The 23,165-nt window shown below is 40.4% G+C and overlaps 10 protein-coding genes and 1 pseudogene across 10 annotated transcripts; all 11 read right to left on the bottom strand.

The window, feature by feature from the left end:
- Positions 1–857: 857 nt before the first annotated feature.
- On the bottom strand, positions 858–1,415 carry LOC104108092 (uncharacterized). Its single transcript, XM_070193547.1, has one exon. It carries the CDS (start codon positions 1,413–1,415, stop codon positions 858–860), a length of 558 nt encoding a protein of 185 aa, XP_070049648.1.
- Positions 1,416–1,914: 499 nt separating this feature from the next.
- On the bottom strand, positions 1,915–2,754 carry LOC104108091 (uncharacterized). The gene has a single exon (XM_070193546.1). It carries the CDS (start codon positions 2,752–2,754, stop codon positions 1,915–1,917), a length of 840 nt encoding a protein of 279 aa, XP_070049647.1.
- Positions 2,755–3,389: 635 nt separating this feature from the next.
- On the bottom strand, positions 3,390–4,229 carry LOC104099147 (uncharacterized). The gene has a single exon (XM_009606056.2). The coding sequence runs from the start codon at positions 4,227–4,229 to the stop codon at positions 3,390–3,392; it is 840 nt and encodes a 279-aa protein (XP_009604351.2).
- A 631-nt stretch (positions 4,230–4,860) lies between these two features.
- LOC138905042 (uncharacterized) lies at positions 4,861–5,832 on the bottom strand. Its single transcript, XM_070193545.1, has one exon. It carries the CDS (start codon positions 5,830–5,832, stop codon positions 4,861–4,863), a length of 972 nt encoding a protein of 323 aa, XP_070049646.1.
- Positions 5,833–6,335: 503 nt separating this feature from the next.
- On the bottom strand, positions 6,336–7,175 carry LOC104116586 (uncharacterized). Its single transcript, XM_070193544.1, has one exon. The coding sequence runs from the start codon at positions 7,173–7,175 to the stop codon at positions 6,336–6,338; it is 840 nt and encodes a 279-aa protein (XP_070049645.1).
- Positions 7,176–14,419: 7,244 nt separating this feature from the next.
- On the bottom strand, positions 14,420–15,391 carry LOC138905041 (uncharacterized). The gene is made up of 2 exons (XM_070193543.1): positions 15,379–15,391; positions 14,420–15,255 (listed from the first exon to the last, which is right to left on the bottom strand). Exons 1-2 carry the CDS (start codon positions 15,389–15,391, stop codon positions 14,420–14,422), a joined length of 849 nt encoding a protein of 282 aa, XP_070049644.1.
- A 502-nt stretch (positions 15,392–15,893) lies between these two features.
- On the bottom strand, positions 15,894–16,733 carry LOC138905040 (uncharacterized). Its single transcript, XM_070193542.1, has one exon. The coding sequence runs from the start codon at positions 16,731–16,733 to the stop codon at positions 15,894–15,896; it is 840 nt and encodes a 279-aa protein (XP_070049643.1).
- Positions 16,734–17,364: 631 nt separating this feature from the next.
- LOC138905039 (uncharacterized) lies at positions 17,365–18,204 on the bottom strand. The gene has a single exon (XM_070193541.1). It carries the CDS (start codon positions 18,202–18,204, stop codon positions 17,365–17,367), a length of 840 nt encoding a protein of 279 aa, XP_070049642.1.
- A 633-nt stretch (positions 18,205–18,837) lies between these two features.
- Positions 18,838–19,677, bottom strand: LOC138905038 (uncharacterized; annotated as a pseudogene).
- Positions 19,678–20,308: 631 nt separating this feature from the next.
- On the bottom strand, positions 20,309–21,148 carry LOC138905037 (uncharacterized). The gene has a single exon (XM_070193540.1). The coding sequence runs from the start codon at positions 21,146–21,148 to the stop codon at positions 20,309–20,311; it is 840 nt and encodes a 279-aa protein (XP_070049641.1).
- A 641-nt stretch (positions 21,149–21,789) lies between these two features.
- Positions 21,790–22,629, bottom strand: LOC104115566 (uncharacterized). Its single transcript, XM_009626235.2, has one exon. The coding sequence runs from the start codon at positions 22,627–22,629 to the stop codon at positions 21,790–21,792; it is 840 nt and encodes a 279-aa protein (XP_009624530.2).
- Positions 22,630–23,165: the final 536 nt, after the last annotated feature.

Here is a 23,165-nt window from a genome sequence, read left to right as displayed (position 1 = left end):
TATTCACTGTAGATGATTGAATGTTGTCGGAATGTAATCATTGCATATTCAAATTTCAAATTAAATGTATCCGGATTAGAAAGTCATGCTTGCCGTGACTTTCCTAGAACTTGCTGGGCAAGTTTGTCACATTATAAATCATGGGGGGGGTGGTTTCATTAATGCAACTAATGGCTTCAATACCTTGGGCCTATAACCAATGCTGGGTCTGTGAATTTATTAAATGGGCTTACTCTGGGCCTGGCCCAGAATCAGCGTGAGTCTGATGTGGACTTAATTGAGTCCATGTTTTTTCGATTTTGGGGGGAACTAGATACTGCAGCATCTATGACCCCCCGTAGCTATAGAGTGTTTTGGGCCGTGGTAGTGGACCAGGAGCCCAATGGAACACTACCTGCCTTCCGTGATATATTTTCTTCTGTACAAGATATCACTGGGCTTAACTAGCTCTGATTCGGAGACCTCACTCTTATTAGGGATATGTCATCAATGACGTTATAAGTTACATTATTGGAATAAGATTTTGCATTAAAATCTAAATGACCACTAATATAATTATGAACGCCTAATGATCTGGCCCAAGCAGTCTTACCTGTTCTGCTTGGCCCCTCCAGTATCAGACTCAATGGTCTGTCACTACTATTATTCTTCACTGGCCTCGCAGATGGGTCTTCGAAAACCTCACCTAACCATTGCTCTATATCATCTGGGACCACATAGCTTTGTGGGTCCCATTTTGAAATAAATAGTTGTTTAGGAGGGAAGAAATGTCTATCTAAATTTGCCCTTAATTTATCTAAATCTCTAATATAATCTCTGGGTTGTTCCTCCATTAATATTTTAAGGGCACTAGTGGTTCATTCTGAATTAATGGCCTTTGCGTATGAATCATTGGCAGATTGGCAACCTCCTCTACTTGATCTGCCATCGATTTGGAAAACTCCAAAATCAATGAAGTCTCCGTCTTTCTCCACGAATGTTTTAACATCGGAGGAGGACTTAGCACCCTGAATGTTCGGATGAAAATGTGCTGACCTGGTTGGGGAAGTGAAGTCGAATACTCTATTGTTGGTGAAGACATACTTGCCTTCGAATTGGATGAGCACATGGAGATGAGGTTCCCAATCTTCGTGTAATTCTCTGGAAACCCTAATAAATAATTTATTTACTGGGGTAGAAATATTTTGTAACTGTGTAAGAGCTTCGTCTTTTGTAAGAGAACGGTGGGGATAAGTCAAGAAATAATTCTTGGCTTGAATTCTAAATTTTTTTTGATGGTGGCATATTTGTAATGAGAGTGAGGTCTCCGAATCAGAGCTCCCTTCAACTTGGTGAAATGAATTGGAGACTGGAGTACCATATATACTAGAACCCTTAATAGCCTTATTGATCAAGTTCACACACGTGGCGTCCATCCGTTATAATATTACCGGATGGACGCGCATTTTTAAAAGTGGGCCCCACATGTCTGTACTATTCGCTGTAGATGATTGAATGTTGTCGGAATGCAATCATTGCATATTCAAATTTCAAATTAAATGTATCTGGATTAGAAAGTCATGCTTGCCGTGACTTTCCTACAACTTTCTGGGAAAGTTTGTCACATTATAAATCGTAGGGGGGGTTGCATTAATGCAACCAATGGCTTCAATACCTTGGGCCTATAACCAATGTTGGTTCTGTGAATTTATTAAATGGGCTTACACTGGGCCTGGCCCAGAATCAGCGTGAGTCTGATGTGGACTTAATTGAGTCCATGTTTTTTCGATTTTGGGGGGAACTAGATACTGCAGCATCTATGACCCCCTGTAGCTATAGAGTGTTTTGGGCCGTGGTAGTGGACCAGCAGCCCAATGGAACACTACCTGCCTTCCGTGATATATTTTCTTCTGTACAAGATATCACTGGGCTTAACTAGCTCTGATTCGGAGACCTCACTCTTATTAGGGATATGTCATCAATGACGTTATAAGTTACATTATTGGAATAAGATTTTGCATTAAAATCTAAATGACCACTAATATAATTATGAACGCCGAATGATCTGACCCAAGCAGTCTTACCTGTTCTGTTTGGCCCCTCCAGTATCAGACTCAATGGTCTGTCACTACTATTATTCTTCACTGGCCTGGCAGATGGGTCTTCGAAAACCTCACCTAACCATTGCTCTATATCATCTGGGACCACATAGCTTTGTGGGTCCCATTTTGAAATAAATAGTTGTTTAGGAGGGCAGAAATGTCTATCTAAATTAGCCCTTAATTTATCTAAATCTCTAATATAATCTCTGGGCTGTTCCTCCATTAATATTTTAAGGGCATTAATGGTGGATCTTGAATTAATGGCCTTTGTGTATGAATCGTTGGCAGATTGGCAACCTCCTCTACTTGATCTGCCATCGATTTGGAAAACTCCAAAATCAATGAAGTCTCCGTCTTTCTCCACGTATGTTTTAACATCGGTGGAGGACGTAGCTCCCTGAATGTTCGGATGGAAATGTGCTGACCTTGTTGGGGAAGTGAGGTCGAATGCTCTATTGTTGGTGCAGACATACTTGCCTTCGAATTGGATGAGCACATGGAGATGAGGTTCCCCATCTTCGTGTAATTCTCTGGAAACCCTAATAAATAATTTATTTACTGGTATAGAAATATTTTGTAACTGTGTAAGAGCTTCGTCTTTTGTAAGGGAATAGTGGGTATAAGTCAAGAAATAATTCTTGGCTTGAATTCTAAATTTTTTAGACGGTGGCATATTTGTAATAAGAGTGAGGTCTCCGAATCAGAGCTCCCTTCAACTTGGTGAAATGAATTGGAGACTGGAGTACCATATATACTAGAACCCTTAATAGCCTTATTGATCCAGTTCACACACGTGGCGTCCATCCGTTATAATATTACCGGATGGACGCGCATTTTTAAAAGTGGGCCCCACATGTCTGTACTATTCACTGTAGATGATTGAATGTTGTCGGAATGTAATCATTGCATATTCAAATTTCAAATTAAATGTATCCGGATTAGAAAGTCATGCTTGCCGTGACTTTCCTAGAACTTGCTGGGAAAGTTTGTCACATTATAATATCATAGGGGGGAGGTGGTTGCATTAATGCAACCAATGGCTTCAATACCTTGGGCCTATAACCAATGTTGGGTCTGTGAATTTATTAAATGGGCTTACTCTGGGCCTGGCCCAGAATCAGCGTGAGTCTGATGTGGACTTAATTGAGTCCATGTTTTTTCAATTTTGGGGGGAACTAGATACTGCAGCATCTATGACCCCCGTAGCTATAGAGTGTTTTGGGCCGTGGTAGTGGATCAGGAGCCCAATGGAACACTACCTGCCTTCCGTGATATATTTTCTTTGGTACAAGATATCACTGGGCTTAACTAACCCTGATTCGGAGACCTCACTCTTATTAGGGATATGTCATCAATGACGTTATAAGTTACATTATTGGAATAAGATTTTGCATTAAAATCTAAATGACCACTAATATAATTATGAACGCCTAATGATCTGGCCCAAGCAGTCTTACCTGTTCTGCTTGGCCCCTCCAGTATCAGACTCAATGGTCTGTCACTACTATTATTCTTCACTGGCCTCGCAGATGGGTCTTCGAAAACCTCACCTAACCATTGCTCTATATCATCTGGGACCACATAGCTTTGTGGGTCCCATTTTGAAATAAATAGTTGTTTAGGAGGGCAGAAATGTCTATCTAAATTAGCCCTTAATTTATCTAAATCTCTAATATAATCTCTGGGTTGTTCCTCCATTAATATTTTAAGGGCATTAATGGTGGATCCTGAATTAATGGCCTTTGCGTATGAATCGTTGGCAGATTGGCAACCTCCTCTACTTGATCTGCCATCGATTTGGAAAACTCTAAAATCAATGAAGTCTCCGTCTTTCTCCACGTATGTTTTAACATCGGAGGAGGACTTAGCTCCCTGAATGTTCGGATGGAAATGTGCTGACCTGGTTGGGGAAGTGAGGTCGAATGTTCTATTGTTGGTGCAGACATACTTGCCTTCGAATTGGATGAGCACATGGAGATGAGGTTCCCCATCTTCGTGTAATTCTCTGGAAACCCTAATAAATACTTTATTTACTGGGGTAGAAATATTTTGTAACTGTGTCAAAGCTTCGTCTTTTGTAAGAGAGCGGTGGGGATAAGTCAAAAAATAATTCTTGGCTTGAATTCTAAATTTTTTAGACGGTGGCATATTTGTAATAAGAGTGAGGTCTCCGAATCAGAGCTCCCTTCAACTTGGTGAAATGAATTGGAGACTGGAGTACCATATATACTAGAACCCTTAATAGCCTTATTGATCCAGTTCACACACGTGGCGTCCATCCGTTATAATATTACCGGATGGACGCGCATTTTTAAAAGTGGGCCACACATGTCTGTACTATTCACTGTAGATGATTGAATGTTGTCGGAATGTAATCATTGCATATTCAAATTTCAAATTAAATGTATCCGGATTAGAAAGTCATGCTTGCCGTGACTTTCCTAGAACTTGCTGGGCAAGTTTGTCAAATTATAAATCATGGGGGGGTGGTTGCATTAATGCAACCAATGGCTTCAATACCTTGGGCCTATAACCAATGCTGGGTCTGTGAATTTATTAAATGGGCTTACTCTGGGCCTGGCCCAGAATCAGCGTGAGTCTAATGTGGACTTAATTGAGTCCATGTTTTTTCGATTTTGGGGGGAACTAGATACTGCAGCATCTATGACCCCCGTAGCTATAGAGTGTTTTGGGCCGTGGTAGTGGACCAGGAGCCCAATGGAACACTACCTGCCTTCCGTGATATATTTTCTTCTGTACAAGATATCACTGGGCTTAACTAGCTCTGATTCGGAGACCTCACTCTTATTAGGGATATGTCATCAATGACGTTATAAGTTACATTATTGGAATAAGATTTTGCATTAAAATCTAAATGACCACTAATATAATTATGAACGCCTAATGATCTGGCCCAAGCAGTCTTACCTGTTCTGCTTGGCCCCTCCAGTATCAGACTCAATGGTCTGTCACTACTATTATTCTTCACTGGCCTCGCAGATGGGTCTTCGAAAACCTCACCTAACCATTGCTCTATATCATCTGGGACCACATAGCTTTGTGGGTCCCATTTTGAAATAAATAGTTGTTTAGGAGGGCAGAAATGTCTATCTAAATTAGCCCTTAATTTATCTAAATCTCTAATATAATCTCTGTGTTGTTCCTCCATTAATATTTTAAGGGCATTAATGGTTGATTCTGAATTAATGGCCTTTGCGTATGAATCGTTGGCAGATTGGCAACCTCCTCTACTTGATCTGCCATCGATTTGGAAAACTCCAAAATCAATGAAGTCTCCATCTTTCTCCACGAATGTTTTAACATCGGAGGAGGACTTAGAACCCTGAATGTTCGGATGAAAATGTGCTGACCTGGTTGGGGAAGTGAAGTCGAATACTCTATTGTTGGTGCAGACATACTTGCCTTCGAATTGGATGAGCACATGGAGATGAGGTTCCCCATCTTCGTGTAATTCTCTGGAAACCCTAATAAATAATTTATTTACTGGGGTAGAAATATTTTGTAACTGTGTAAGAGCTTCGTCTTTTGTAAGAGAACGGTGGGGATAAGTCAAGAAATAATTCTTGGCTTGAATTCTAAAGTTGTTTAGACGGTGGCATATTTGTAATAAGAGTGAGGTCTCCGAATCAGAGCTCCCTTCAACTTGGTGAAATGAATTGGAGACTGGAGTACCATATATACTAGAACCCTTAATAGCCTTATTGATCCAGTTCACACACGTGGCGTCCATCCGTTATAATATTACCGGATGGACGCGCATTTTTAAAAGTGGGCCCCACATGTCTGTACTATTCACTGTAGATGATTGAATGTTGTCGGAATGCAATCATTGCATATTCAAATTTCAAATTAAATGTATCCGGATTAGAAAGTCATGCTTGCCGTGACTTTCCTAGAACTTGCTGGGCAAGTTTGTCACATTATAAATCATGAGGAGGGGGGGTTGCATTAATGCAACCAATGGCTTCAATACCATGGGCCTATAACAAATGCTGGGTCTGTGAATTTATTAAATGGGCTTACTCTGGGCCTGGACCAGAATCAGCGCGAGTCTGATGTGGACGTAATTGAGTCCATGTTTTTTCGATTTTGGGGAGAACTAGATACTGCAGCATCTATGACCCCCCGTAGCTATAGAGTGTTTTAGGCCGTGGTAGTGGACCAGGAGCCCAATGGAACACTACCTGCCTTCCGTGATATATTTTCTTCTGTACAAGATATCACTGGGCTTAACTAGCTCTGATTCGGAGACCTCACTCTTATTAGGGATATGTCATCAATGACGTTATAAGTTACATTATTGGAATAAGATTTTGCATTAAAATCTAAATGACCACTAATATAATTATGAACGCCTAATGATCTGGCCCAAGCAGTCTTACCTGTTCTGCTTGGCCCCTCCAGTATCAGACTCAATGGTCTGTCACTACTATTATTCTTCACTGGCCTTGCAGATGGGTCTTCGAAAACCTCACCTAACCATTGCTCTATATCATCCGGGACCACATAGCTTTGTGGGTCCCATTTTGAAATAAATAGTTGTTTAGGAGGGCAGAAATGTCTATCTAAATTAGCCCTTAATTTATCTAAATCTCTAATATAATCTCTGGGTTGTTCCTCCATTAATATTTTAAGGGCATTAATGGTGGATCCTGAATTAATGGCCTTTGCGTATGAATCGTTGGCAGATTGGCAACCTCCTCTACTTGATCTGCCATCGATTTGGAAAACTCCAAAATCAATGAAGTCTCCGTCTTTCTCCACGTATGTTTTAACATCGGAGGAGGACTTAGCTCCCTGAATGTTCGGATGGAAATGTGCTGACCTGGTTGGGGAAGTGAGGTCGAATGCTCTATTGTTGGTGCACACATACTTGCCTTCGAATTGGATGAGCATATGGAGATGAGGTTCCCAATCTTCGTGTAATTCTCTGGAAACCCTAATAAATAATTTATTTACTGGGGTAGAAATATTTTGTAACTGTGTAAGAGCTTCGTCTTTTGTAAGAGAACAGTGGGGATAAGTCAAGAAATAATTCTTGGCTTGAATTCTAAATTTTTTAGACGGTGGCATATTTGTAATAAGAGTGAGGTCTCCGAATCAGAGCTCCCTTCAACTTGGTGAAATGAATTGGAGACTGGAGTACCATATATACTAGAACCCTTAATAGCCTTATTGATCCAGTTCACACACGTGGCGTCCATCCGTTATAATATTACCGGATGGACGCGCATTTTTAAAAGTGGGCCCCACATGTCTGTACTATTCACTGTAGATGATTGAATGTTGTCGGAATGTAATCATTGCATATTCAAATTTCAAATTAAATGTATCCGGATTAGAAAGTCATGCTTGCCGTGACTTTCCTAGAACATGCTGGGCAAGTTTGTCACATTATAAATCATAGAGGGGGTGGTTGCATTAATGCAACCAATGGCTTCAATACCTTGGGCCTATAACCAATGCTGGGTCTGTGAATTTATTAAATGGGCTTACTCTGGGCCTGGCCCAGAATCAGCGTGAGTCTGATGTGGACTTAATTGAGTCCATGTTTTTTCAATTTTGGGGGGAACTAGATACTGCAGCATCTATGACCCCCCGTAGCTATAGAGTATTTTGGGCCGTGGTAGTGGACTAGGAGCCCAATGGAACACTACCTGCCTTCCGTGATATATTTTCTTCTGTACAAGATATCACTGGGCTTAACTAGCTCTGATTCGGAGACCTCACTCTTATTAGGGATATGTCATCAATGACGTTATAAGTTACATTATTGGAATAAGATTTTGCATTAAAATCTAAATGACCACTAATATAATTATGAACGCCTAATGATCTGGCCCAAGCAGTCTTACCTGTTCTGCTTGGCCCCTCCAGTATCAGACTCAATGGTCTGTCACTACTATTATTCTTCACTGGCCTCGCAGATGGGTCTTCGAAAACCTCACCTAACCATTGCTCTATATCATCTGGGACCACATAGCTTTGTGGGTCCCATTTTGAAATAAATAGTTGTTTAGGAGGGCAGAAATGTCTATCTAAATTAGCCCTTAATTTATCTAAATCTCTAATATAATCTCTGGGCTGTTCCTCCATTAATAATTTAAGGGCATTAATGGTGGATCCTGAATTAATGGCCTTTGCGTATGAATCGTTGGCAGATTGGCAACCTCCTTGAGCACATGGAGATGAGGTTCCCCATCTTCGTGTAATTCTCTGGAAACCCTAATAAATAATTTATTTACTGGGGTAGAAATATTTTGTAACTGTGTAAGAGCTTCGTCTTTTGTAAGAGAACAGTGGGGATAAGTCAAGAAATAATTCTTGGCTTGAATTCTAAATTTTTTAGACGGTGGCATATTTGTAATAAGAGTGAGGTCTCCGAATCAGAGCTCCCTTCAACTTGGTGAAATGAATTGGAGACTGGAGTACCATATATACTAGAACCCTTAATAGCCTTATTGATCCAGTTCACACACGTGGCGTCCATCCGTTATAATATTACCGGATGGACGCGCATTTTTAAAAGTGGGCCCCACATGTCTGTACTATTCACTATAGATGATTGAATGTTGTCGGAATGTAATCATTGCATATTCAAATTTCAAATTAAATGTATCCGGATTAGAAAGTCATGCTTGCCGTGACTTTCCTAGAACTTGCTGGGCAAGTTTGTCACATTATATATCATGGGGGGGTGGTTGGACTAATGCAACCAATGGCTTCAATACCTTGGGCCCATAACCAATGCTGGGTATGTGAATTTATTAAATGGGCTTACTCTGGGCCTGGCCCAGAATCAGCGTGAGTCTGATGTGGACTTAATTGAGTCCATGTTTTTTCGATTTTGGGGGGAACTAGATACTGCAGCATCTATGACCCCCCGTAGCTATAGAGTGTTTTGGGCCGTGGTAGTGGACCAGGAGCCCAATGGAACACTACCTGCCTTCCGTGATATATTTTCTTCTGTACAAGATATCACTGGGCTTAACTAGCTCTGATTCGGAGACCTCACTCTTATTAGGGATATGGCATCAATGACGTTATAAGTTACATTATTGGAATAAGATTTTGCATTAAAATCTAAATGAGCACTAATATAATTATAAACGCCTAATGATCTGGCCCAAGCAGTCTTACCTGTTCTGCTTGGCCCCTCCAGTATCAGACTCAATGGTCTGTCACTACTATTATTCTTCACTGGCCTCGCAGATGGGTCTTCGAAAACCTCACCTAACCATTGCTCTATATCATCTGGGACCACATAGCTTAGTGGGTCCTATTTTGAAATAAATAATTATTTAGGAGGGCAGAAATGTTTATCTAAATTAGCCCTTAATTTATCTAAATCTCTAATATAATCTCTGGGTTGTTCCTCCATTAATATTTTAAGGGCATTAATTGTGGATCCTGAATTAATGGCATTTGCGTATGAATCGTTGGCAGATTGGCAACCTCCTTGAGCACATGGAGATGAGGTTCCCCATCTTCATGTAATTCTCCGGAAACCCTAATAAATAATATATTTACTGGGGTAGAAATATTTTGTAACTGTGTAAGAGCTTCGTCTTTTGTAAGAGAACGGTGGGGATAAGTCAAGAAATAATTCTTGGCTTGAATTCTAAATTTTTTAGACGGTGGCATATTTGTAATAAGAGTGAGGTCTCCGAATCAGAGCTCCCTTCAACTTGGTGAAATGAATTGGAGACTGGAGTACCATATATACTAGAACCCTTAATAGCCTTATTGATCCAGTTCACACACGTGGCGTCCATCCGTTATAATATTACCGGATGGACGCGCATTTTTAAAAGTGGGCCCCACATGTCTGTACTATTCAATGTAGATGATTGAATGTTGTCGGAATGTAATCATTGCATATTCAAATTTCAAATTAAATGTATCCGGATTAGAAAGTCATGCTTGCCGTGACTTTCCTAGAACTTGCTGGGCAAGTTTGTCACATTATAAATCATAGGGGGGGGTTGCATTAATGCAACCAATGGCTTCAATACCTTGGGCCTATAACCAATGCTGGGTCTGTGAATTTATTAAATGGGCTTACTTTGGGCCTGGCCCAGAATCAGCGTGAGTCTGATGTGGACTTAATTGAGTCCATATTTTTTCGATTTTGGGGGGAACTAGATACTGCAGCATCTATGACCCCCCGTAGCTATAGAGTGTTTTGGGCCGTGGTAGTGGACCAGGAGCCCAATGGAATACTACCTGCCTTCCGTGATATATTTTCTTTTGTACAAGATATCACTGGGCTTAACTAGCTCTGATTCGGAGACCTCACTCTTATTAGGGATATGTCATCAATGACGTTATAAGTTACATTATTGGAATAAGATTTTGCATTAAAATCTAAATAACAACTAATATAATTATGAACGCCTAATGATCTGGCCCAAGCAGTCTTACCTGTTCTGCTTGGCCCCTCCAGTATCAGACTCAATGGTCTGTCACTACTATTATTCTTCACTGGCCTCGCAGATGGGTCTTCGAAAACCTCACCTAACCATTGCTCTATATCATCTGGGACCACATAGCTTTGTGGGTCCCATTTTAAAATAAATAGTTGTTTAGGAGGGCAGAAATGTCTATCTAAATTAGCCCTTAATTTATCTAAATCTCTAATATAATCTCTGGGATGTTCCTCCATTAATATTTTAAGGGCATTAATGGTGGATCCTGAATTAATGGCCTTTGCGTATGAATCGTTGGCAGATTGGCAACCTCCTTGAGCACATGGAGATGAGGTTCCCCATCTTCGTGTAATTCTCTGGAAACCCTAATAAATAATTTATTTACTGGGGTAGAAATATTTTGTAACTGTGTAAGAGCTTCATCTTTTGTAAGAGAATAGTGGGGATAAGTCAAGAAATAATTCTTGGCTTGAATTCTAAATTTTTTAGACTGTCGCATATTTGTAATAAGAGTCAGGTCTCCGAATCAGAGCTCCCTTCAACTTGGTGAAATGAATTGGAGACTGGAGTACCATATATACTAGAACCCTTATTAGCCTTATTGATCCAGTTCATACATGTGGCGTCCATCCGTTATAATATTACCGGATGGACGCGCATTTTTAAAAGTGGGCCCCACATGTCTGTACTATTCACTGTAGATGATTGAATGTTTTCGGAATGTAATCATTGCATATTCAAATTTCAAATTAAATGTATCCGGATTAGAAAGTCATGCTTGCCGTGACTTTCCTAGAACTTGCTGGGCATGTTTGTCACATTATATATCATAGGGGGGTGGTTGCATTAATGCAACCAATGGCTTCAATATCTTGGGCCAATAACCAATGCTGGGTCTGTGAATTTATTAAACGGGCTTACTCTGGGCCTGGCCCAGAATCAGCGTTAGTCTGATGTGGACTTAATTGAGTCCATTTGTTTTCGATTTTGGGGGGAACTAGATACTGCAGCATCTATGACCCCCGTAGCTATAGAGTGTTTTGGGCCGTGGTAGTGGACCAGGAGCCCAATGGAACACTACCTGCCTTCCGTGATATATTTTCTTCTGTACAAGATATCACTGGGCTTAACGAGCTCTGATTCAGAGACCTCACTCTTATTAGGGATATGTCATCAATGACGTTATAAGTTATATTATTGGAATAAGATTTTGCATTAAAATCTAAATGACCACTAATATAATTATGAACGCCTAATGATCTGGCCTAACCAGTCTTACCTGTTCTGCTTGGCCCCTCCAGTATCAGACTTAATGGTCTGTCACTACTATTATTCTTCACTGGCCTCGCAGATGGGTCTTCGAAAACCTCACCTAACCATTGCTCTATATCATCTGGGACCACATAGCTTTGTGGGTCCCATTTTGAAATAAATAGTTGTTTAGGAAGGCAGAAATGTCTATCTAAATTAGCCCTTAATTTATCTAAATCTCTAATATAATCTCTGGGTTGTTCCTCCATTAATATTTTAAGGGCATTAATAGTGGATCCTGAATTAATGGCCTTTGCGTATGAATCGTTGGCAGCTTGGCAACCTCCTTGAGCACATGGAGATGAGGTTCCCCATCTTCGTGTAATTCTTTGGAAACCCTAATAAATAATTTATTCACTGGGATAGAAATATTTTGTAACTGTGTAAGAGCTTCGTCTTTTGTAAGGGAATAGTGGGGATAAGTCAAGAAATAATTCTTGGCTTGAATTCTAAATTTTTTAGACGGTGGCATATTTGTAATAAGAGTGAGGTCTCCGAATCAGAGCTCCCTTCAACTTGGTGAAATGAATTGGAGACTGGAGTACCATATATAGTAGAACCCTTATTAGCCTTATTGATCCAGTTCACACACGTGGCGTCCATCCGTTATAATATTACCGGATGGACGCGCATTTTTAAAAGTGGGCCCCACATGTCTTTACTATTCACTGTAGATGATTGAATGTTATCGGAATGTAATCATTGCATATTCAAATTTCAAATTAAATGTATCCGGATTAGAAAGTCATGCTTGCCGTGACTTTCCTAGAACTTGCTGGGCATGTTTGTCACATTATATATCATGGGGGAGTGGTTGCATTAATTCAACCAATAGCTTCAATACCTTGGGCCTATAACCAATGCTGGGTCTGTGAATTTATTAAATGGGCTTACTCTGGGCCTGGCCCAGAATCAGCGTGAGTCTGATGTGGACTTAATTGAGTCCATATTTTTTCGATTTTGGGGGGAACTAGATACTGCAGCATCTATGACCCCCTGTAGCTATACAGTGTTTTGGGCCGTGGTAGTGGACCAGGAGCCCAATGGAACACTACCTGCCTTCCGTGATATATTTTCTTCTGTACAAGATATCACTGGGCTTAACGAGCTCTGATTCGGAGACCTCACTCTTATTTGGGATATGTCATCAATGACGTTATAAGTTACATTATTGGAATAAGATTATGCATTAAAATCTAAATGACCACTAATATAATTGTGAACGCCAAATAATCTGGCCCAAGCAGTTTTACCTGTTCTGCTTGGCCGCTCCAGTATCAAACTCAATGGTCTGTCACTACTATTATTCTTCACTGGCCTCGCAGATGGGTCTTCGAAAACCTCACCTAACCATTGCTCTATATCATCTGTGACCACATAGCTTTGTGGGTCCCATTTTGAAATAAATAGTTGTTTAGGAGGGCAGAAATGTCTATCTAAATTAGCCCTTAATTTATCTAAATCTCTAATATAATCTCTGGGCTGTTCCTCCATTAATATTTTAAGGGCATTAATGGTGGATCCTGAATTAATGGCATTTGCATATGAATCTTTGGCAGATTGGCAACCTCCTCTACTTGATCTGCCATCGATTTGGAAAGCTCCAAAATCAATAAAGTCTCCGTCTTTCTCCACGTATGTTTTAACATCGGAGGAGGACTTAGCTCCCTGAATGTTCGGATGGAAATGTGCTGACCTGGTTGGGGAAGTGAGGTCGAATGCTCTATTGTTGGTGCAGACATACTTGCCTTCGAATTGGATGAGCACATGGAGATGAGGTTCCCCATCTTCGTGTAATTCTCTGGAAATCCTAATAAATAATTTATCTACTGGGGTAGAAATATTTTGTAACTGTGTAAGAGCTTCGTCTTTTGTAAGAGAACGGTGGGGATAAGTCAAGAAATAATTCTTCGCTTGAATTCTAAATTTTTTAGACGGTGCCATATTTGTTATAAGAGTGAGGTCTCCGAATCAGAGCTCCCTTCAACTTGGTGAAATGAATTGGAGACTGGAGTACCATATATACTAGAACCCTTAATAGCCTTATTTGATCCAGTTCACACACATGGCGTCCATCCGTTATAATATTACCGGATGGACGCGCATTTTTAAAAGTGGGCCCCACATGTCTGTACTATTCACTGTAGATGATTGAATGTTGTCGGAATGTAATCATTGCATATTCAAATTTCAAATTAAATGTATCCGGATTAGAAAGTCATGCTTGCCGTGACTTTCCTAGAACTTGCTGGGCAAGTTTGTCACATTATAAATCATGGGGGGGGTGGTTTCATTAATGCAACCAATGGCTTCAATACCTTGGGCCTATAACCAATGCTGGGTCTGTGAATTTATTAAATGGGCTTACTCTGGGCCTGGCCCAGAATCAACATGAGTCTAATGTGGACTTAATTGAGTCCATGTTTTTTCGATTTTGGGGGGAACTAGATACTGCAGCATCTATGACCCCCGTAGCTATAGAGTGTTTTGGGCCGTGGTAGTGGACCAGGAGCCCAATGGAACACTACCTGCCTTCCGTGATATATTTTCTTCTGTACAAGATATCACTGGGCTTAACTAGCTCTGATTCGGAGACCTCACTCTTATTAGGGATATGTCATCAATGACGTTATAAGTTACATTATTGGAATAAGATTTTGCATTAAAATCTAAATGACCACTAATATAATTATGAACGCCTAATGATCTGGCCCAAGCAGTCTTACCTGTTCTGCTTGGCCCCTCCAGTATCAGACTCAATGGTCTGTCACTACTATTATTCTTCACTGGCCTCGCAGATGGGTCTTCGAAAACCTCACCTAACCATTGCTCTATATCATCTGGGACCACATAGCTTTGTGGGTCCCATTTTGAAATAAATAGTTGTTTAGGAGGGCAGAAATGTCTATCTAAATTAGCCCTTAATTTATCTAAATCTCTAATATAATCTCTGGGTTGTTCCTCCATTAATATTTTAAGGGCATTAATGGTGGATCCTGAATTAATGGCATTTGCGTATGAATCGTTGGCAGATTGGCAACCTCCTCTACTTGATCTGCCATCGATTTGGAAAACTCCAAAATCAATAAAGTCTCCGTCTTTCTCCACGTATATTTTAACATCGGAGGAGGACTTAGCTCCCTGAATGTTCGGATGGAAATGTGCTGACCTGGTTGGGGAAGTGAGGTCGAATGCTCTATTGTTGGTGCAGACATACTTGCCTTCGAATTGGATGAGCACATGGAGATGAGGTTCCCCATCTTCGTGTAATTCTCTGGAAATCCTAATAAATAATTTATTTACTGGGGTAGAAATATTTTGTAACTGTGTAAGAGCTTCGTCTTTTGTAAGAGAACGGTGGGGATAAGTCAAGAAATAATTCTTGGCTTGAATTCTAAATTTTTTAGACGGTGCTATATTTGTTATAAGAGTGAGGTCTCCGAATCAGAGCTCCCTACAACTTGGTGAAATGAATTGGAGACTGGAGTACCATATATACTAGAACCCTTAATAGCCTTATTTGATCCAGTTCACACACATGGCATCCATCTGTTATACTATTACCGGATGGACGCGCATTTTTAAAAGTGGGCCCCACATGTCTGTACTATTCACTGTAGATGATTGAATGTTGTCGGAATGTAATCATTGCATATTCAAATTTCAAATTAAATGTATCCGGATTAGAAAGTCATGCTTGTCGTGACTTTCCTAGAACTCGCTGGGCAAGTTTGTCACATTATAAATCATGGGGGGGGGGATTGCATTAATGCAACCAATGGCTTCAATACCTTGGGCCTATAACCAATGCTGGGTCTGTGAATTTATTAAATGGGCTTACTCTGGGCCTGGCCCAGAATCAGCGTGAGTCTGATGTGGACTTAATTGAGTCCATTTTTTTTCGATTTTGGGGGGAACTAGATACTGCAGCATCTATGACCCCCTGTAGCTATAGAGTGTTTTGGGCCGTGGTAGTGGACCAGGAGCCCAATGGAACACTACCTGCCTTCCGTGATATATTTTCTTCTGTACAAGATATCACTGGGCTTAACTAGCTCTGATTCGGAGACCTCACTCTTATTAGGGATATGTCATCAATGACGTTATAAGTTACATTATTGGAATAAGATTTTGCATTAAAATCTAAATGACCACTAATATAATTATGAACGCCTAATGATCTGGCCCAAGCAGTCTTACCTGTTCTGCTTGGCCCCTCCAGTATCAGACTCAATGGTCTGTCACTACTATTATTCTCCACTGGCCTCGCAGATGGGTCTTCGAAAACATCACCTAACCATTGATCTATATCATCTGGGACCACATAGCTTTGTGGGTCCCATTTTAAAATAAATAGTTGTTTAGGAAGGCAGAAATGTCTATCTAAATTAGCCCTTAATTTATCTAAATCTCTAATATAATCTCTGGGTTGTTCCTCCATTAATATTTTAAGGGCATTAATGGTGGATCCTGAATTAATGGCATTTGCGTATGAATCGTTGGCAGATTGGCAACCTCCTCTACTTGATCTTCCATCGATTTGGAAAACTCCAAAATCAATAAAGTCTCCGTCTTTCTCCACGTATGTTTTAACATCGGAGGAGGACTTAGCTCCCTGAATGTTCGGATGGAAATGTGCTGACCTGGTGGGGGAAGTGAGGTCGAATGCTCTATTGTTGGTGCAGACATACTTGCCTTCGAATTGGATGAGCACATGGAGATGAGGTTCCCCAACTTCGTGTAATTCTCTGGAAATCCTAATAAATAATTTATTTACTGGGGTAGAAATATTTTGTAACTGTGTAAGAGCTTCGTCTTTTGTAAGAGAACGGTGGGGATAAGTCAAGAAATAATTCTTGGCTTGAATTCTAAATTTTTTAGACGGTGGCATATTTGTAATAAGAGTGAGGTCTCCGAATCAGAGCTCCCTTCAACTTGGTGAAATGAATTAGAGACTGGAGTACCATATATACTAGAACCCTTAATAGCCTTATTTGATCCAGTTCACACACATGGCGTCCATCCGTTATAATATTACCGGATGGACGCGCATTTTTAAAAGTGGGACCCATATGTCTGTACTATTCACTGTAGATGATTGAATGTTGTCGGAATGTAATCATTGCATATTCAAATTTCAAATTAAATGTATCCGGATTAGAAAGTCATGCTTGCCGTGACTTTCCTAGAACTTGCTGGGCATGTTTGTCACATTATATATCATGGGGGGGTGGTTGCATTATTGCAACCAATGGCTTCAATACCTTGGGCCTATAACCAATGCTGGGTCTGTGAATTTATTAAATGGGCTTACTCTGGGCCTGGCCCAGAATCAGCGTGAGTCTGATGTGGACTTAATTGAGTCCATTTTTTTCGATTTTGGGGGGAACTAGATACTGCAGCATCTATGACCCCCGTAGCTATAGAGTGTTTTGGGCCGTGGTAGTGGACCAGGAGCCCAATGGAACACGACCTGCCTTCCGTGATATATTTTCTTCTATACAAGATATCACTGGGCTTAACTAGCTCTGATTCGGAGACCTCACTCTTATTAGGGATATGTCATCAATGACGTTATAAGTTACATTATTGGAATAAGATTTTGCATTAAAATCTAAATGACCACTAATATAATTATGAATGCCTAATGATCTGGCCCAAGCAGTCTTACCTGTTCTGCTTGGCCCCTCCAGTATCAGGCTCAATGGTCTGTCACTACTATTATTCTTCACTGGCCTCGCAGATGGGTCTTCGAAAACCTCAACTAACCATTGCTCTATATCATCTGGGACCACAAAGCTTTTTGGGTCCCATTTTGAAATAAATAGTTGTTTAGGAGGGCAGAAATGTCTATCTAAATTAGCCCTTAATTTATCTAAATCTCTAATATAATCTCTGGGCTGTTCCTCCATTAATATTTTAAGGGCATTAATGGTGGATCCTGAATTAATGGCCTTTGCGTATGAATCGTTGGCAGATTGGCAACCTCCTCTACTTGATCTGCCATCGATTTGGAAAACTCCAAAATCAAAAAAATCTCCGTCTTTCTCCACGTATGTTTTAACATCGGAGGAGGACTTAGCTCCCTGAATTTTCGGATGGAAATGTGCTGACCTGGTTGGGGAAGTGAGGTCGAATGCTCTATTGTTGGTGCAGACATACTTGCCTTCGAATTGGATGAGCACATGGAGATGAGGTTCCCCATCTTCGTTTAATTCTCTGGAAATCCTAATAAATAATTTATTTACTGGGGTAGAAATATTTTGTAACTGTGTAAGAGCTTCGTCTTTTGTAAGAGAACGGTGGGGATAAGTCAAGAAATAATTCTTGGCTTGAATTCTAAATTTTTTAGACGGTGCCATATTTGTTATAAGAGTGATGTCTCCGAATCAGAGCTCCCTTCAACTTGGTGAAATGAATTGGAGACTGGAGTACCATATATACTATAACCCTTAATAGCCTTATTTGATCCAGTTCACACACATGGCGTCCATCCGTTATAATATTACCGGATGGATTCACATTTTTAAAAGTGTGCCCCACATGTCTGTACTATTCACTATAGATGATTGAATATTGTCGGAATGTAATCATTGCATATTCAAATTACAAATTAAATTTATCCGGATTAGAAAGTCATGCTTGCCGTGACTTTCCTAGAACTTGCTCGGCAAGTTTGTCACATTATAAATCATGGGGGGGGGGATTGCATTAATGCAACAAATGGCTTCAATACCTTGGGCCTATAACCAATGTTGGGTCTGTGAATTTATTAAATGGGCTTACTCTGGGCCTGGCCCAGAATCAGCGTTAGTTTGATGCGGACTTAATTGAGTCCATTTTTTTTCGATTTTGGGGGGAACTAGATATTGCAGCATCTATGACCCCCGTAGCTATAGAGTGTTTTGGGCCGTGGTAGTGGACCAGGAGCCCAATGGAACACTACCTGCCTTCCGTGATATATTTTCTTCTGTACAAGATATCACTAGGCTTAACTAGCTCTGATTCGGAGACCTCACTCTTATTAGGGGTATGTCATCAATGACGTTATAAGTTACATTATTGGAATAAGATTTTGCATTAAAATCTAAATGACCTCTAATATAATTATAAATGCCTAATGATCTGGCCCAAGCAGTCTTACCTGTTCTGCTTGGCCCCTCCAGTATCAGACTCAATGGTCTGTCACTACTATTATTCTTCACTGGCCTCACAGATGGGTCTTCGAAAACCTCACCTAACCATTGCTCTATATCATCTGGGACCACTTAGCTTTGTGGGTCCCATTTTGAAATAAATAGTTGTTTAGGAGGGCAGAAATGTCTATCTAACTTAGCCCTTAATTTATCTAAATCTCTAATATAATCTCTGGGCTGTTCCTCCATTAATATTTTAAGGGCATTAATGGTTGATCCTGAATTAATGGCCTTTGCGTATGAATCGTTGGCAGATTGGCAACCTCCTCTACTTGATCTGCCATCGATTTGGAAAACTCCAAAATCAATGAAGTCTTCGTCTTTCTCCACGTATGTTTTAACATCGGAGGAGGACTTAGCTCCCTGAATGTTCGGATGGAAATGTGTTGACCTGGTTGGGGAAGTGAGGTCGAATGCTCTATTGTTGGTGCAGACATACTTGCCTTCGAATTGGATGAGTACATGGAGATGAGGTTCCCCATCTTCATGTAATTCTCTGGAAATCCTAATAAATAATTTATTTACTGGGGTAGAAATATTTTGTAACTTTGTAAGAGCTTCGTCTTTTGTAAGAGAACGGTGGGGATAAGTCAAGAAATAATTCTTGGCTTGAATTCTAAATTTTTTAGACGGTGGCATATTTGTAATAAGAGTGAGGTCTCCGAACCAGAGCTCCCTTCAACTTGGTGAAATGAATTGGAGACTGGAGTACAATATACACTAGAACCCTTAATAGCCTTATTTGATCCAGTTCACACACATGGCGTCCATCCGTTATAATATTACCGGATGGACGCGCATTTTTAAAAGTGGGCCCCACATGTCTGTACTATTCACTGTAGATGATTGAATGTTGTCGGAATGTAATCATTGCATATTCAAATTTCAAATTAAATGTATCCGGATTAGAAAGTCATGCTTGCCGTGACTTTCTTAGAACTTGCTGGGCAAGTTTGTCAAATTATAAATCATGGGGGGGTGGTTGCATTAATGCAACCAATGGCTTCAATACCTTGGGCCTATAACCAATGCTGGGTCTGTGAATTTATTAAATGGACTTACTCTGGGCCTGGCCCAGAATCAGCGTGAGTCTGATGTGGACTTAATTGAGTCCATTTTTTTCGATTTTGGGGGGAACTAGATACTGCAGCATCTATGACCCCCGTAGCTATAGAGTGTTTTGGGCCGTGGTAGTGGACCAGGAGCCCAATGGAACACTACCTGCCTTCCGTGATATATTTTCTTCTATACAAGATATCATTGGGCTTAACTAGCTCTGATTCGAAGACCTCACTCTTATTAGGGATATGTCATCAATGACGTTATAAGTTACATTATTGGAATAAGATTTTGCATTTAAATCTAAATGACCACTAATATAATTATGAACGCCTAATGATCTGGCCCAAGCAGTCTTACCTGTTCTGCTTGGCCCCTCCAGTATCAGACTCAATGGTCTGTCACTACTATTATTCTTCACTGGCCTCGCAGATGGATCTTCGAAAACCTCACCTAACAATTGCTCTATATCATCTGGGACCACATAGCTTTGTGGGTCCCATTTTGAAATAAATAGTTGTTTAGGAGGGAAGAAATGTCTATCTAAATTAGCCCTTAATTTATCTAAATCTCTAATATAATCTCTGGGCTGTTCCTCCATTAATATTTTAAGGGCATTAATGGTGGATCCTGAATTAATGGCCTTTGCGTATGAATCGTTGGCAGATTGGCAACCTCCTCTACTTGATCTGCCATCGATTTGGAAAACTCCAAAATCAATAAAATCTCCGTCTTTCTCCACGTATGTTTTAACATCGGAGGAGGACTTAGCTCCCTGAATTTTCGGATGGAAATGTTCTGACCTGGTTGGGGAAGTGAGGTCGAATGCTCTATTGTTGGTGCAGACATACTTGCCTTCGAATTGGATGAGCACATGGAGATGAGGTTCCCCATCTTCGTGTAATTCTCTAGAAATTCTAATAAATAATTTATTTACTGGGGTAGAAATATTTTGTAACTGTGTAAGAGCTTCGTCTTTTGTAAGAGAACGGTGGGGATAAGTCAAGAAATAATTCTTGGCTTGAATTCTAAATTTTTTAGACGGTGCCATATTTGTTATAAGAGTGAGGTCTCCGAATCAGAGCTCCCTTCAGCTTGGTGAAATGAATTGGAGACTGGAGTACCATATATACTATAACCCTTAATAGCCTCATTTGATCCAATTCACACACATGGCGTCCATCCGTTATAATATTACCGGATGGACGCACATTTTTAAAAGTGGGCCCCACATGTCTGAACTATTCACTATAGATGATTGAATATTGTCGCAATGTAATCATTGCATATTCAAATTACAAATTAAATGTATCCGGATTAGAAAGTCATGCTTGCCGTGACTTTCCTAGAACTTGCTGGGCAAGTTTGTCACATTATAAATCATGGGGGGGGGGGGGATTGCATTAATGCAACCAATGGCTTCAATACCTTGGGCCTATAACCAATGCTGGGTCTGTGAATTTATTAAATGGGCTTAATCTGGGCCTGGCCCAGAATCAGCGTTAGTTTGATGTGGACTTAATTGAGTCCATTTTTTTTCGATTTTGGGGGGAACTAGATATTGCAGCATCTATGACCCCCCCCCCGTAGCTATAGTGTGTTTTGGGCCGTGGTAGTGGACCAGGAGCCCAATGGAACACTACCTGCCTTCCGTGATATATTTTCTTCTGTACAAGATATCACTAGGCTTAACTAGCTCTGATTCGGAGACCTCACTCTTATTAGGGATATGTCATCAATGACGTTATAAGTTACATTATTGGAATAAGATTTTGCATTAAAATCTAAATGACCACTAATATAATTATGTACGCCTAATGATCTAGCCCAAGCAGTCTTACCTGTTCTGCTTGGCCCCTCCAGTATCAGACTCAATGGTCTGTCACTACTATTATTCTTCACTGGCCTCACAGATGGGTCTTCGAAAACCTCACCTAACCATTGCTCTATATCATCTGGGACCACATAGCTTTGTGGGTCCCATTTTGAAATAAATAGTTGTTTAGGAGGGCAGAAATATCTATCTAAATAAGCCCTTAATTTATCTAAATCTCTAATATAATCTCTGGGCTGTTCCTCCATTAATATTTTAAGGGCATTAATGGTGGATCCATAATTAATGGCCTTTGCGTATAAATCGTTGGCAGATTGGCAACCTCCTCTACTTGATCTGCCATCGATTTGGAAAACTCCAAAATCAATGAAGTCTTCGTCTTTCTCCACGTAGGTTTTAACATCGGAGGAGGACTTAGCTCCCTGAATGTTCGGATGGAAATGTGCTGACCTGGTTGGGGAAGTGAGGTCGAATGCTCTATTGTTGGTGCAGACATACTTGCCTTCGAATTGGATGAGCACATGGAGATGAGGTTCCCCATCTTCGTGTAATTCTCTAGAAATTCTAATAAATAATTTATTTACTGGGGTAGAAATATTTTGTAACTTTGTAAGAGCTTCGTCTTTTGTAAGAGAACGGTGGGGATAAGTCAAGAAATAATTCTTGGCTTGAATTCTAAATTTTTTAGACGGTGCCATATTTGTTATAAGAGTGAGGTCTCCGAATCAGAGCTCCCTTCAACTTGGTGAAATTAATTGGAGACTGGAGTACCATATATACTAGAACCCTTAATAGCCTTATTTGATCCAGTTCACACACATGGCGTCCATCCGTTATAATATTACCGGATGGACGCGCATTTTTAAAAGTGGGCCCCACATGTCTGTACTATTCACTGTAGATGATTGAATGTTGTCGGAAAGTAATCATTGCATATTCAAATTTCAAATTAAATGTATCCGGATTAGAAAGTCATGCTTGCCGTGACTTTCCTAGAACTTGCTGGGCAAGTTTGTCACAATATAAATCATGGGGGGGGGGGGGGTTGCATTAATACAACCAATGGCTTCAATACCTTGGGCCTATAACTAATGCTGGGTCTGTGAATTTATTAAATGGGCTTACTCTGGGCCTGGCCCAGAATCAGCGTGAGTCTGATGTGGACTTAATTGAGTCCATTTTTTTCGATTTTGGGGGGAACTAGATACTGCAGCATCTATGACCCCCGTAGCTA

Source organism: Nicotiana tomentosiformis, chromosome 2 (genome assembly GCF_000390325.3).
Source record: "Nicotiana tomentosiformis chromosome 2, ASM39032v3, whole genome shotgun sequence".
Classification (NCBI taxonomy): Eukaryota; Viridiplantae; Streptophyta; class Magnoliopsida; order Solanales; family Solanaceae; genus Nicotiana; species Nicotiana tomentosiformis.
The sequence above is the reverse complement of the archived record's forward strand: the minus strand, read 5'-3'. Positions and strand labels throughout refer to the sequence as shown.